The sequence below is a fragment of the Petaurus breviceps genome, unplaced genomic scaffold (assembly GCF_028583685.1).
Source record: "Petaurus breviceps papuanus isolate PSGF00001 unplaced genomic scaffold, PetGlider_PUasm1.0 90617, whole genome shotgun sequence".
NCBI lineage: Eukaryota > Metazoa > Chordata > Mammalia > Diprotodontia > Petauridae > Petaurus > Petaurus breviceps.
Window position 1 is genome coordinate 678,293 of NW_027187287.1, and position 13,027 is coordinate 691,319.

Below are 13,027 nucleotides of genomic sequence, written 5' to 3' on the forward strand. Positions count from 1 at the left end.
AGCTCAGGCGAAGAGTGACTTTCAGTAAGGAAAGATAATGGGTTGTGTTGAACATGTTAAGTTTGAGATGTCCACAAGACTACTCATTTCACCATGTCCAATGGGCATTTGGTCAAGCCTTGCTGGGCTTCAGTTTCCTCTTTTTTTTTTTAATTAGGAAGTTAGACCACATGACCTCAGAGGTTCCTCCAACTCTAAATCTAGATATTTCTTCTAGGGAAGGTTTTATCTTAAATGGTTTGCCTTATTAGTATAAGTCGTTTTGTTTTCTGTTTAACTGAACTAAAAAAGCACCCTTTCAAGGATAGCATATAATACCAAGTTTCCCTTGCCATGAATACTAATTACATGTAACTGATTTTTTAACTAGGATACAATGATGATATTGGGAACCATACAATGAAACCAACAAATGAACATAAAGGTAATTAAGGTCCTATCCCACCCTAAATTTCTGATCTTGTCTGGTGTTTTTCATAAGAAATGTTTATTCATTTATAACAAAAGAGAAAAACATAATCAGGACTCCAGATACTTTTCATATTTCTGTCAATGACTATGCCTCAGTTTCCTCATCTGTAAAAATCTATACTTTTCGTCTCTTTGACTCACAAACAAGACACTTCATCTCTAGACTGGGCACTTTTTCTGGCTTTCTCCCATTTCTGGAATATTCTCCTTCACCTCAGCCTGCTGATGTAACTGGCTTCCTTTAAATCCCATCTAAAATCTTATCTTCTACAAGAAACCTTTTCCAACCCCTCTTAATTCTTAATCTAGTGCCTTCTCTCCTTGATTGTTTCCCTTTTATCCTGTATTGAGCTTGCTTGGTTTATGTTTATTTACCTGTTGTTTCCCCCATTAGGTTTTAAGCTTCTCTTTGTGTCCTCAGTGCTTAGCTTAGTGAATGGCATATAGTAGGTGCTTAATAAATGTTTATTGATTGATTGATCTTTGTGCAAAATATAAATACAAGTTATTTCTCCCTAAGAGGGAATTAACTTAAATATTGGAAGGAGCAGTATGGATCAGATATGTCTCATTTTCTTCCTCTATCATCTATAAATGAAGAGTTTGGAAGAGATAATCTCAGGCTCTTTCTGGATCCAACATACTGTGATTCTATGACAAAGATTTCTTGGTAGTCCCCATCTTAAATCCTAAGCATGGATTATCGAATCACAAACTGTTATCACTAGAATGATCTTATAAGTAATGCAATTTTCAAAAAATGACTGATACATTTTATTTTTACACAATAAATACTACCTAACAAATACTCAAAGTCCCATATGTCCCTCTGAAAAGCAATACCTTGTATATAATATAGTCCAACCAATTCTTTAAAAAAAAAAAACCCCACAAAATTTTCTCAGTTTTTTCAACAAACATTAATTTTCTCTACTTCCCACCTCCCCTTCCCCAACTTCCTATTGTAAAAACAAAACCCATTTAACAAATATGTAGAGACAAAACAAATTGCCATGTAGGTCATATCCAAAAATATATGTATTATTCTATAGTTGTGTATGGCATCTTTTTGTCTAGGAGGTCAACTCATACATTTTGCAGATGGTAACACTGAAGCCTAGGGATGTTAAGGGATTCTTTCAAGAGAAAGATTGTATAATGTACTTTCTGGAGAATCTTTAAAAATTGTATTCTTATCTATTTGCCCAAGATAACAGAAAAGACATTATGCCTGGACGTAGGGGGATAGACTGAGTACATTTTTAGAGTTCTATCCAACCTTGGGATAGCATAGAAACTAGAAGGTATAAACAATTAAATTTTTTGCAAAAGGCTTTTGACATCTGCAGCTAAATGTCACATTATTTGCAAGTGTAGCATCCTGATCCTTTGGTGAAGCCAGAAGGATGTTTTCTGATAATTTTCTGATAGCTAATAGGTTATCTAAATGAAGTTTTTCAAGGTGCCATTCTATCATTTTTGTCCCAGAAGAGTATTTGTGGACTTCATGTTTATCAAGAAAGGGATATAGGATAAATCTGACCAGATTTAATGATAACCTTCTGGGAGATTTCATTCATTTTATCAGGGTGAGGGGATTGTCCTTTCATAAAATTTTATGTTCCTGGGTTATTATCCAACCTTAATCCCTTTTGTGTTTGGGAAAAGTCATGAAATGGATATATAGTCTTAATCCAGACATGGTAAGTAATATCTGACTGATATTTCCTAGTGCTCACATCATTCTTTTCCCTTTTTGATACAGTCCTTGAAAAATCTTCCTGCATGGAGTTAATACATATATGTGTGTATACACACACATATAAATATAACACATATAGTTAAGATAAAATCGGTTATATGTATATATTATATGTAATAAAAACAAAAATATGCATATATAACACAACATAATAATTACATATATACATATAGATATAATGTATACACATATAACTCATTTGTTCTTAACTATATATACATGTACAGATATGTCTATCTTTTGAATGTTTGAAGACCATTAGAATGTGTCCTTGACACTAATTGGAAACTCTGCATCCTGCCTGTCTCTTAGGAATTAGCATTACAGTGAGAATATGTGTTGTGCTTTGACCTTGGAGACTGTGCTACCTATACCAAGTGTTATGATTTCTTTGTGACAGAGCCTGACCATTTGAATGTGGATGTCGAATACACTGAAGTTGAAGTTTTGACACCCGATCTTCACAGAGGTAACTGACCATTTGATGTTAATAGGTCATTGTACTTTGTTAAATAGCTGAGCAAAGATACCAGGGTTGAGGGTAACTGTTGGCTCAGTGAATCACCTTGATTGCTATCAGGTTACATGACTGGCCTGTGCTCAGTGTGTGTCAGAAGCAAGACTTGAATCCATGGGAAAGCTAGGTGGCACAGTGAATAGAGCACCACCCTTGAGTCAGTTAAAATATAAATTCAAATGCAGTCTCAGAAACTTAACACTTACTAGGTGTGTGACCTTAGGCAAGTCACTTAACCCCAATTGCCCTGCCTTCCCCCCTCCAAAAAAAAAAAAAAGAAAAGACTTGAAGCCAGATCTTCCTGATCCCAGGGCTGACCCCCATCCACTGGCCCATGATTCTGAAAACGCGTGCACCTTGGGCCTCAGGGAATCAACAGGAATAAAAAGCGATTAGCCAAACCCTCAGTTCAGACTAGTTTACAGAACTTGACTGCCATCCAGCAGGAACTTGTAAAAATGAGTTTCATTCCTAGGAGGAAAACAGATGTTTTGACTTGGTACATACACACGTCACTGTACATACTCAGAGTATAGAGAAAGCAGCTCTGCTACTAACCCACTGTGGAACCTTGAATAAACCATTTACTTTCTCTTGGGATTCACTTCCTCATCTGTAGAATAAGGGGGTTGGGATCAATGTCATCTGAGGTTCCCTTCTGGCTCCATGGCCCTAAGATCCAGCCTCTGCCTAAGGGCTGCCAATGAATCCACTTTCAGAGGCATTTAGGGGAAATAAAGCCTTAATTCTTAGGAAATTTTCCCTATATTGTCAAATTTGGCCTGTTTGTAATTCTGCCTTCACAGCCCCACTTCCCCACATTAGAGTCTCATCTATAGATTGGCTTCCTTTTTTTTTTTTTTAAAGGTAGAGCCCACAGGCATTTCTTATTTCCTTAGTTTTGCACTGGCTTGGTAATAGATCAACTTAAAGGATGGAATTTGGACTTGGCAAGAGTAGAGCAAATATTCAAATGTCAATTTCAGTTATTTTTAACATCATGAAGAATTTTAGCTAGAAACCACCTTAACTTCATATATTAGAAGGGAATAATCCTACAGGGCTCTCCATTTCTGCTTGGCACATGAAGCTGTAAAATGTGTAAAAACAATTTTTAACATTTGTTTTTAAAACTTTGAGTTCCAAATTCTCTTCCTTCCTCCCCACCTCATCCCACATTGAGAAGGCAAACAATTCGATATAGGTTATACATGTATAGTCATGTAAAACATATTCATAATAGTCATGTTGTGAAAGATATAGGCAAGAAAAAAAATCTCAAGAAAAATAAAGAAATATGCTTCCATCTGTATTCAGTTCTTTGTCTAGGGATGGATAGCATTTTTCATCATAAGTCCTTCAGAATTGTCTTGGATCATTGTATTGCTAAGAATAGCTAAGTCATTCACAGCTGATCATCTTACAATGTTGCTGTTAATTTGTACACAGCACATTTCACTTTGCATTAGCCCATGCAAGTTTTCCAGGTTTTTCTGAGAGCATCCTGTTCATCATTTCTTATAGTACAATAGTATTCCATCATAATCACATATTATTGCTTGTTCAGCCATTTTTAATTGATGGGCATCCCCTCAACTTCTAATTTTTTTTTTTTTGCTTTTTGGGAGGGGGAAGGTAGGGCAGTTGGGGTTAAGTGACTTGCCCAAGGTCACACGGCTAGTAAGTGTTAAGTGTCTGAGGCCGGATTTGAACTCAGGTCCTTCTGACTCTAGGGACAGTGCCTATTCACTGCACCACCTAGCTGCCCCAACTTCTAATTCTTTACCCCAAGAAAAGAAATGCTAAAAATATTTTTGTACATATAGGTCCTTTTCCTTTTTGTTTTTTCATCTCTTTTGGGATACAGACCTAGTAGTGGTATTGTTAAGTCAAAGGGCTGGTTTCATATCCTCTGGGCATAGTTCCAAATTGTTCTACAGAATGGTTAAATTAGTTCACAACTTCACCAACAATGCATAAAAGTCTCATTTTTCCCACATCCCCTCCAACATTAGTCATTTACCTTTTCTGTACTGTCAGCCAATTGAATAGGTATGAGGTAGTACCTTAGAATTATTTTAATTTGCATTTCTCCAGTCAATAGTGAGTTAGAGTATTTTTTCATATCGCTCTCTCCCTTTCTACCTCTCCCTTTGTCCTTTTCCCAGTATATTTCTCTCTCTCACTCCTTAGTTTTATTTTTTAGATATCATCCCTTCATATTCAACTCACCCTGTGTCCTCTGTCTTTATATATATTCTCTCCAACTACCCTAATAATAAGAAAGATCTCATGAGTTTCTAATATCATCTTTTCATGTTGGAATGTAAATAGTTCAGCTTTAATAAGTCCCTTATGATTTCTCTTTCCTGTTTACCTTTTCATGCTTCCCTTGAGTCTTCTATTTGAAAGTCATTTTTTCTATTTAGCTCTGGCTTCTCAAGAATTCATTAAATTCCTCTACATTATTGAATATCAATTTTTCCTTCTCTTGATTACACTCAGTTTTGCTGGGTAGGTGATTCTTGGTTGTAATTCCAGCTCCTTTGCCCTCTGGAAAATCATATTCTAAGTCCTCTGATCCTTTAATATAGAAGCTGCTAAATCTTGTATTATCCTGACTGTGGCCAGGGCTGTGCTATGCTGGGCGTGGCCCACATTGGACTGTGCTCCTCTCTCATCCTGGTGTAACCAACCTTTCCTGCCAACCTTCCAAGTTGTCTTGGGCTGGAAATTTGTTTCACTCTGTCCTTTTGTGGGTTCTACTGCGCTAGAATTTGTTTAGTCATTTTTTAAAGGTATTTGGAGGGGCTTGGGAGAGAGCTCAGGTGAGTCCCTTGACTTTACTCTGCCATCTTGGTTCTGTCTCAGAGCTGTAAAATTTAAACAAGGCTCTTAGTCACCCATCCTCCCTGACCTACCTTCATTCAGGACAAGGGCAGTCTATGTCTTTTCACCTAAAGAGGAATGGTGGCATTTGCTTAAATGTACTGTGTGCCAGGATTGCAGATTACAGTCCTGCATTTGGCTTTTTCATAGACTTGGATTAGGATTTTTTGACCCCTACTTTCTTCCTGTCATCCATGTTCAGTATCCCATCAATTTCCTTTGCTGAATTCACAGACCCTTAATGGTGAAGGATAGAGGAAGGCAGTGTGATTTTGAGATTAGGGAGGGGACTAGGATTATCTTTTCCTTCCTTTTTTTTTTTTGGATGGCAATATCAGAAATGCCTGCCACAGGCATGCCAACTCCCCAGTCTAGTATGGAACTGGGAATATTTGGATCTAGCACCTTATTTGGGGCTGAGTATAATGTGGAGTTGGCCGCCTAGTTATAAAGTGCTCCCTTTGAAGAGGACTTCTTTTTTAGAAGGAATAGTTGCTCAGTAAATGCTTGTTTATTGAGTAGAACTGTTCAGGGTAGAAATTAGTTTTCAAAATGTGCTTTGATAAATTACCACTGACAAGTTAGGTTCTGCCTTTGCAAACTGCCCTGACAGCTTACTTCCTGGCATAAGGTGTGTGGAGAAAGGGGGGAAGAGATGTTTATGGATGCTAAGTGAGGACCATGCCCTACCTTAAGGGCAGCCGGAAGTCAGAAGTCAGAGAACCATAAAATATGGACTCTGAGAGCTGGAAGGTCCTTGGAAATCTAGTTCAACTGCTAATTTTATCAATAGTAAGGCCATATGACCTAGGTCACATAATCACTCAGTTGCAAAGCTGAGTCCAGACCCCAAAAGTGATTCCTGTACCTAATTTAGAGGTACAGGTTCAACTTTGACAGCCTTGGTCAAAGGACATGCAAGGTCGCACAAATGAATGGGGTTAATTATGAAAGGACATCGGAATGTTGGAAGAATTGGGATTTAAGAAGGTAAGTGCTTGGTCCTTTGAAAATACTATCATCACAATGGTAGAGCTTAGATCTCTTTGTCTGACTTGGAGATTGAGGGGAAGGAAATTCTCTAGACCATTGGAGCATCTGGGATGAATGGGGCCAGGATAGAAGTCACATTGGCTTGGAAATTTAGATCTCCCTGGATACCAAGAAGGCTAAGTTCTAAGGTCATAGGGTCATACATCTAGCATTAGAAAGAATATTAGAGGGGCAGCTAGGGGGCACAGTGAATAGAGCACCAACCCTGGAGTAAGGAGGACTTGAGTTCAAATCCGACCTCTGACACACTTAGTAGCTGTGTGACCTTGGGCAAGTCACTTAAACCCCAACTGCCTTGCCTTCCCCCCTCCAAAAAAAAAAAAACAAAGACAACACACACACACACACACACACACACACACACACGAGAATATTAGTAGTCACTGAATCCAATCCCCAGTTTTACAGATGAGGAAACTGAGGACTAGAGTTCAGAGGATAATAGAAACACAAGGGACTTTAGAGGCTGCTGAGTCCAATCCCCTCATTTTAAAAATGAGGAAGCAAGGCCAAAAGATGTTAAAGAACTTGCCCAGGGTCACCCAGGTAGCAGGACTTGACCTCTGACTCCCCATCTAGTACTCTTAGGCAGTAAGCTCTGAAATGGGGGACCCAGGAGAGCATGAGCAGTCAGTCAGAGTGGAAGATGGTTGGTGTCCCACTCTTCTGATACTAATTTCAGGGTTTGTCTTCAACACAAGCAAACTCCCTAAACTCAGCCTCTTCCTATGGTTGTGTAAGCTCCTAACCTCCATTTTTGCTCTAAAGTGTGTGCCTTAGGGAAGTTATAAACTAACCTCACTGGTAACCCACACACCCACAATTCACAAGTGTCACGAGGAAAATCCCAGCCTACTCAGTGTACACACAGCCTGTTCCCCAGATAAGCTCCGGCTGTGACAGGTGCCCATGGGTTGGTTATGTATCTCTTGGATGGCTGTACACTCCAAGGCAATAGCTGTTTCTATACCCCTTTTCACTTTTAGTAAGACAGAGTAAGCACAGGATGAAAAAGCACAAAAGGACTGAGACCTACATTGCAGCTCTCATTAAGTTAGATTTTTTTTTCAAAACCTATCTCCCTTATAAGATGGCCTATTACTGCCTACTACTATCAAAGACAGCACCATTTTTTCAGTCACCTGGGCTTGAAATCATGGTATCATTCCCAACTATTCATTATCACTCATACACTCTATTCATTCAGTTGCCAATCCTTGTCATTGCTACTTCATAAATATCTTTCACACCTGTTCCCATCTCGTCTTATGCTATGATCATCTTAGTTCAGGCCCTCATCACCTCTTGCCTGGATTATTGTAATAGGCTTTTAATTTTCTCCACGTCTCAAATCTCTCCCTGTTCTACCTCAACCTCTGCAGAGCTACCAAACTAATTTTCCTAAGGTGCAAGTTTGACTATGTCACTCCCCTACTCAATAAACTCCAGTGGTCCATTAATGAATCTAGAATCAAATATTAACTCTTCTTTATCTCATCCTTTTAAAATATATCAGTCTCTCTGGTTTATTCCCTGAATTTAGAGTCTTATTGGCAGCTTAGGCCCCACAAGGGCAACTACTACTTCAGGTTTTAGGTGTACTCATGTGGGTCACTACTTCCAACATGGTAGTTCACTATCCCCCTTTGGTGGTATGTTTTCCACAATCAGCCAGCAGACTCAATAAGCTTTTGAATAGGCATTTACTCAAGTGGAAAAGCAAGAACAATAGTTACAAACCAACCTTCCTCCTGTCCCAAACCCAGGGTTCTTCCTCTCACAAAGACACACAGAATTGGGGATGGGGGAGGAAGAATGGGTACAAACATAAAGCATGATGGTAATAAGGCACTTCTGGTGGGAACACATGTGGCCAAGGCAGCTTGCAACTCCACAACTAGACAGCCTTGATTTCCATTTCTTTCTTTAGAAAATCTTTCCCTGTTCAATGCAGAAAAGGGTGTTGGTGACAATGATTGACTAGTCACTCTGGTGCTCAGCCAGGCTTCCTCCTCCAAGGGTATTTCTGCTGGATAGATCAATCTATTGCTAGACTGGGCTGAGTAGGCTCCTTATTGTCTGGACTAGACCTACACAGGGTATCCTATTTCTTTCTTTCTTTTTTTATATCATAAGCATAACCATTTACTTAGTAATAAGGAAAAATGAATAATAAAAACATAGTTACTCATATTATAGCATGCCCCATTTCTGCTGAATAGCTCTCTGTACTCCTTAGGGTCAATCTTCAATCAATAGCTGTAGTTTCTACCACTTGTAGTCTTAGACTTCTATGGATGCTACTGATAAAAATATAAGCATATTAGAAATATATGCTAAAAAATTATTTGACTGATAAAACTCCAGTGCTCCCTGGATTTAATCCCTATATTTAACTATAGGGCCTGAATCCCTGTATCTAATCCTCTAGGACTAAATATAAATCCTGCTGTTTGACTTTTAAGGTCCTTCATGACCTAGATGCTTCCTACTTTGTTACATCTTCCTCCCCTTCACTTACTTTATGATGCAGTGATTCTGGCCTCTTTGCTATGCCTTGTACATGACACTCCATCTCCTAACTGTATTTACACTATCTGTTTCCTCTCCCTTTTCACCTCTGCCTTCTCCTGGCTTCTCTTGCTTCCATCAGGACTCTACAAAAATCCTCTGCAAGAAACTTTTACCAGTCCTCCTCAATACTGTGTCTTTTCTTTAAGATGATTTCAAATTTATTCTTGTACATAGCTGTTTTCTGTGTTGTTTTCCCTGGAGACTGTGAACTTCTTGAGAGAAGGGACTGGTTTTGCCTTTGTCTGCATTCTTAGCACAGTGCCTGGTACAAAGTAGGTGTTTAATGAGTGTGCTTGTTGACTTGAATTGAGAGAGATCCACAATCAAACACATCTGAGAGCCATTGTTGTTTGTCCTTCATTCTGAAGATGACCGTGACATCATGGAGGTGATGCCATGACTTGCAGGTGAATTTTATTTAAGTGAGGGAGGGCTATGCAAGGTCACCAGCCTCATTCTCTCCTTCAGAGTCACCTGGTTCCAGTAGCCAGATATTCATCAGGATAACTGGAGATGGCCACCTGTCTGAAAGCCATCGTATTTTTTAATAGCTCCAACCTCCTAGTGCAGTAAGTGTTGTTGTCAGACATGAGTCTCCCTCAGTCACTGTCTGGTTTGGGATTAGGAGGCCACTTAATTTGTAAAAAGTGCTCCTTGCCAGACTGCCAGACGGGCAGTGAAAGCCACCCAAACTGAACAAGACCTGGTGCTTTTTCCAGGCCTCCCTGCCCCGTATGCAGTCTCATTGCTTAAATTGGGATGGTTCAGGATGCTATTTTGAGCTAGGGCTGGGTCCATTTGTTCAGCGAGGAAGGGAGTGTGCTTAATTAGCCCCAGCCTATCGCATATTTTTTGTCTGTAATTGCTGGGAAAATCCCGTGACGTAAAGCAGGCTCTTTCATTGTGAACATAAGACAAACGAGCCAAAATCAAGCAGGACCAGGAAATACCTTGTCAGAGAAAGACAGGAACAATTTCTTAGCTTTTTAGCTGGTTTAATCTTTTGTACACAGCTATAGACACCAAACTGGAGGACAGTCAGAGAAAGAACAGTTAGGATAGCCCTGCAGACCTTCCTACAAGTGGAGAGATTCTATAAAAAGCATGTGGTCATATATAACAAGTATGTAGTCACAGCTGCAGACTTGGAAGTGTCATCATTCTTTCCTGTCCTCTTAGGGACTTAGAGTTCTGAGAGATTTTGCTTAGTTTTTCAGTCATATCAGAGTCTTTGTGACCCCATTTGGGGTTTTCTTGGCAAAGATACTGGAATGGTTTGCCATTTCCTTTTCCAGCTCATTTTATAAATGAGAAAACTGAGGCAAATGGGGCTAAGTGACTTGTCTAGGGTCACGCAGCTATTAAGTGTCTGAGGCTAGATTTGAACTCAGGTCCTCCTGACTCCAGGGCCAGCACTCTATCCACTGTGCAACTTAGCTGCCCATTCTTTCTTATAGCATAGTATTCCGTTATATTCATGTGCCACAATTTGTTTAGCCATTCCCCAAGGGATGGAAATCTGCTTTTGTTCTAGTTCTCTGCTACCATAAAAAGTTCTAACATATAAATATTTTGATGTATATGAAGTCTTTCTTTTTGTCTCTTTGGTGTTTATGCCCAACCAGTTGAATCTGTGATCAAAGTGTATGGATATTTTAGTCACTTTTTTGAGTAATTCTCTAGTTGCTTTCTAGAATGGTTGTACCAAGTCACAGCTTCGCAGCTGTAATATGTGAATATGCTTGTACATTTCCATCACTGATTATTCCTGTCTTTTGTTATCTTTGACAACTTTCTGGATGGGGAGATAAAATCTTAGGATTATTTAATTTTAATTTCTCTTATTACTAGAAATTTGGAGAATTCTTGTATGTGGTTGTGAATTTTTTGCAATTCTTTCGAGAACTTTGTTCCCATCTTTTAGCTATTTGTATTGGGAAAATGGCTTTTAGCCTTACATATTTCTCTTAGTTGTCTATCTTGTTATGTATTTTATCTTTCATAATTGACTCTATCCTTTGGTTAGGAATTTATCTATAGTTATGAAAGTTATATGACATTCTTTTCTAAGAGTTGAATATGCATTTTGAATGTATTGTAGAAGATGGTATAAAATGTTGATCTAAGCATAATTTCTGCCAGATTACTTTCCAGTTTTTCCAGTAGTACTTATTATCTGTTACAGAGGATTTTTTCCCAGTTAATTCTAATGTTTTCAGGTTTATCGTTCAATGGGTTTGAGGTCAGTCATTTCTGGTATTTCTTTGATAGGTCTGTTCTATTGTTCTACTTTTCTATTTTTCAACCAATTTCAAATTATTATGATGAGTGCTAATTTATATTATATTTTGAGGCTAGGAAGTATCACTCCCACTTTATTCCTACATTTTTTTTTAAAGCAATCCGGGTTAAGTAACTTGCTGAAGGTTACATGGCCAGTCATTTCTGGGTGTGGTGCTGAGCATCTGAGCCCAGATTTGACCCAGGTCATCCCAACACTGGAGCCGGTGCTCTTACTCGCTGAGCCACCTGGCCGCCTCCCTACATTTTTTTCATTATTTCCTTTAATAATCTAAATCTTTTATTTCTCCAAATGAATTTTGTTATTGTTTTGTGTAATTTTATAAATGATCCTTTTGGTAGTTTGATTTGTATAACATTACATATGTAAATTAATGTTGCCAGCATTATCATTTTTATTATATTGGCATGGCCCAGTAATGAGTACTGAATATCCCTCGAGCTAGGTATTAGATGTGCTTTAATAGATTGCTTTCCAGATATTTTATGCATTTTATAATTCTTTTGAATGAGCTATCTCTTTCTCTTTTTGCCACCTGGATTTTGTTATGTAGAAAAACCAGTTCATTTTTGTGGGTTCATTTTGTAGCCTGGAACCTTACTGAGGCTATTCTTTCAATTAATTTCTTTGTTGAATCTCATAGATTTTCTAATTAAAACATCAACACCAAGAAAACGAAGTATCTTTTGCTTCTACTTTTGTTGAATTTATTGGAAAAGTTTCTAATGTTTTCTCCAGTGCATAAAATACTAGCTTCTAGTTTTAGAAATTTTTTATCATATTAAGAAAAAAGATTTTTTTTGTGCCTCTATGTTTGAGTATAGATGAGTATTATACTTCTAAGGGCTTTTTCTGCATCTTTGAAATAATCATGAATTCTGGATATTTTTGTTTTAAATATGATTATATTGATTATTTTCTTAATATTGAACAATCTTTGCATTGCTAATATAAATTCAAGTTAATCAGAGTGATTTTTTTGGTTTAAATTTCTGTAGTCCTTTTGACAGGATTTTATTTAAAGTTTTAAAATTGATATTCAGTAGCAACCTTGGTCTGTAGTTCTTTTTCTTTTCTCTACTGGTTTAGTTAATAAGACTATATTTTTCTTGGAAAAGGAGTTTGATAAAGTGCTTTGTTTTCCAATCTTTGAGAATAATTTGTATACAGTAGGTATTAGTTGTTCTTTAAAGGTTTGATAGAATTCTGTAAATGTATCAGGCAGGACCAGGAGTTGGGTTTTGTTTTGTTTTGTTTTGGTAATTTCTTTATAGCTAGTTCATTTTCCTTTTTCTGAGACTGGATTATTTAAGACCTCTATCACTGGTTCTGTTAGTTTGAGTATTTCATATTTTTATAGGCAATCCCCTATTTCTTTGGAGCTCTCAGTTTTGATAGCAAATGGGTTTTTGTGACTTTTTATTTTTCTGGGTTTGATGTAATTTCAACTTTTTTCATT

The 13,027-nt window shown here is 37.8% G+C and overlaps 1 protein-coding gene across 6 annotated transcripts in view; it reads left to right on the top strand.

Annotated features, from left to right (window-relative positions):
• Nucleotides 1-13,027, top strand: part of PECAM1 (platelet and endothelial cell adhesion molecule 1) — a 108,441-nt gene that overhangs the window by 51,424 nt on the left and 43,990 nt on the right. For all 6 annotated transcript variants that reach the window (XM_069063963.1, XM_069063964.1, XM_069063965.1 and 3 more), the window contains 2 exons: nt 371-424; nt 2,634-2,702. In XM_069063963.1, the coding sequence (XP_068920064.1) occupies nt 371-424; nt 2,634-2,702 (123 nt within the window). The remainder of the gene's footprint in view (nt 1-370; nt 425-2,633; nt 2,703-13,027) is intronic.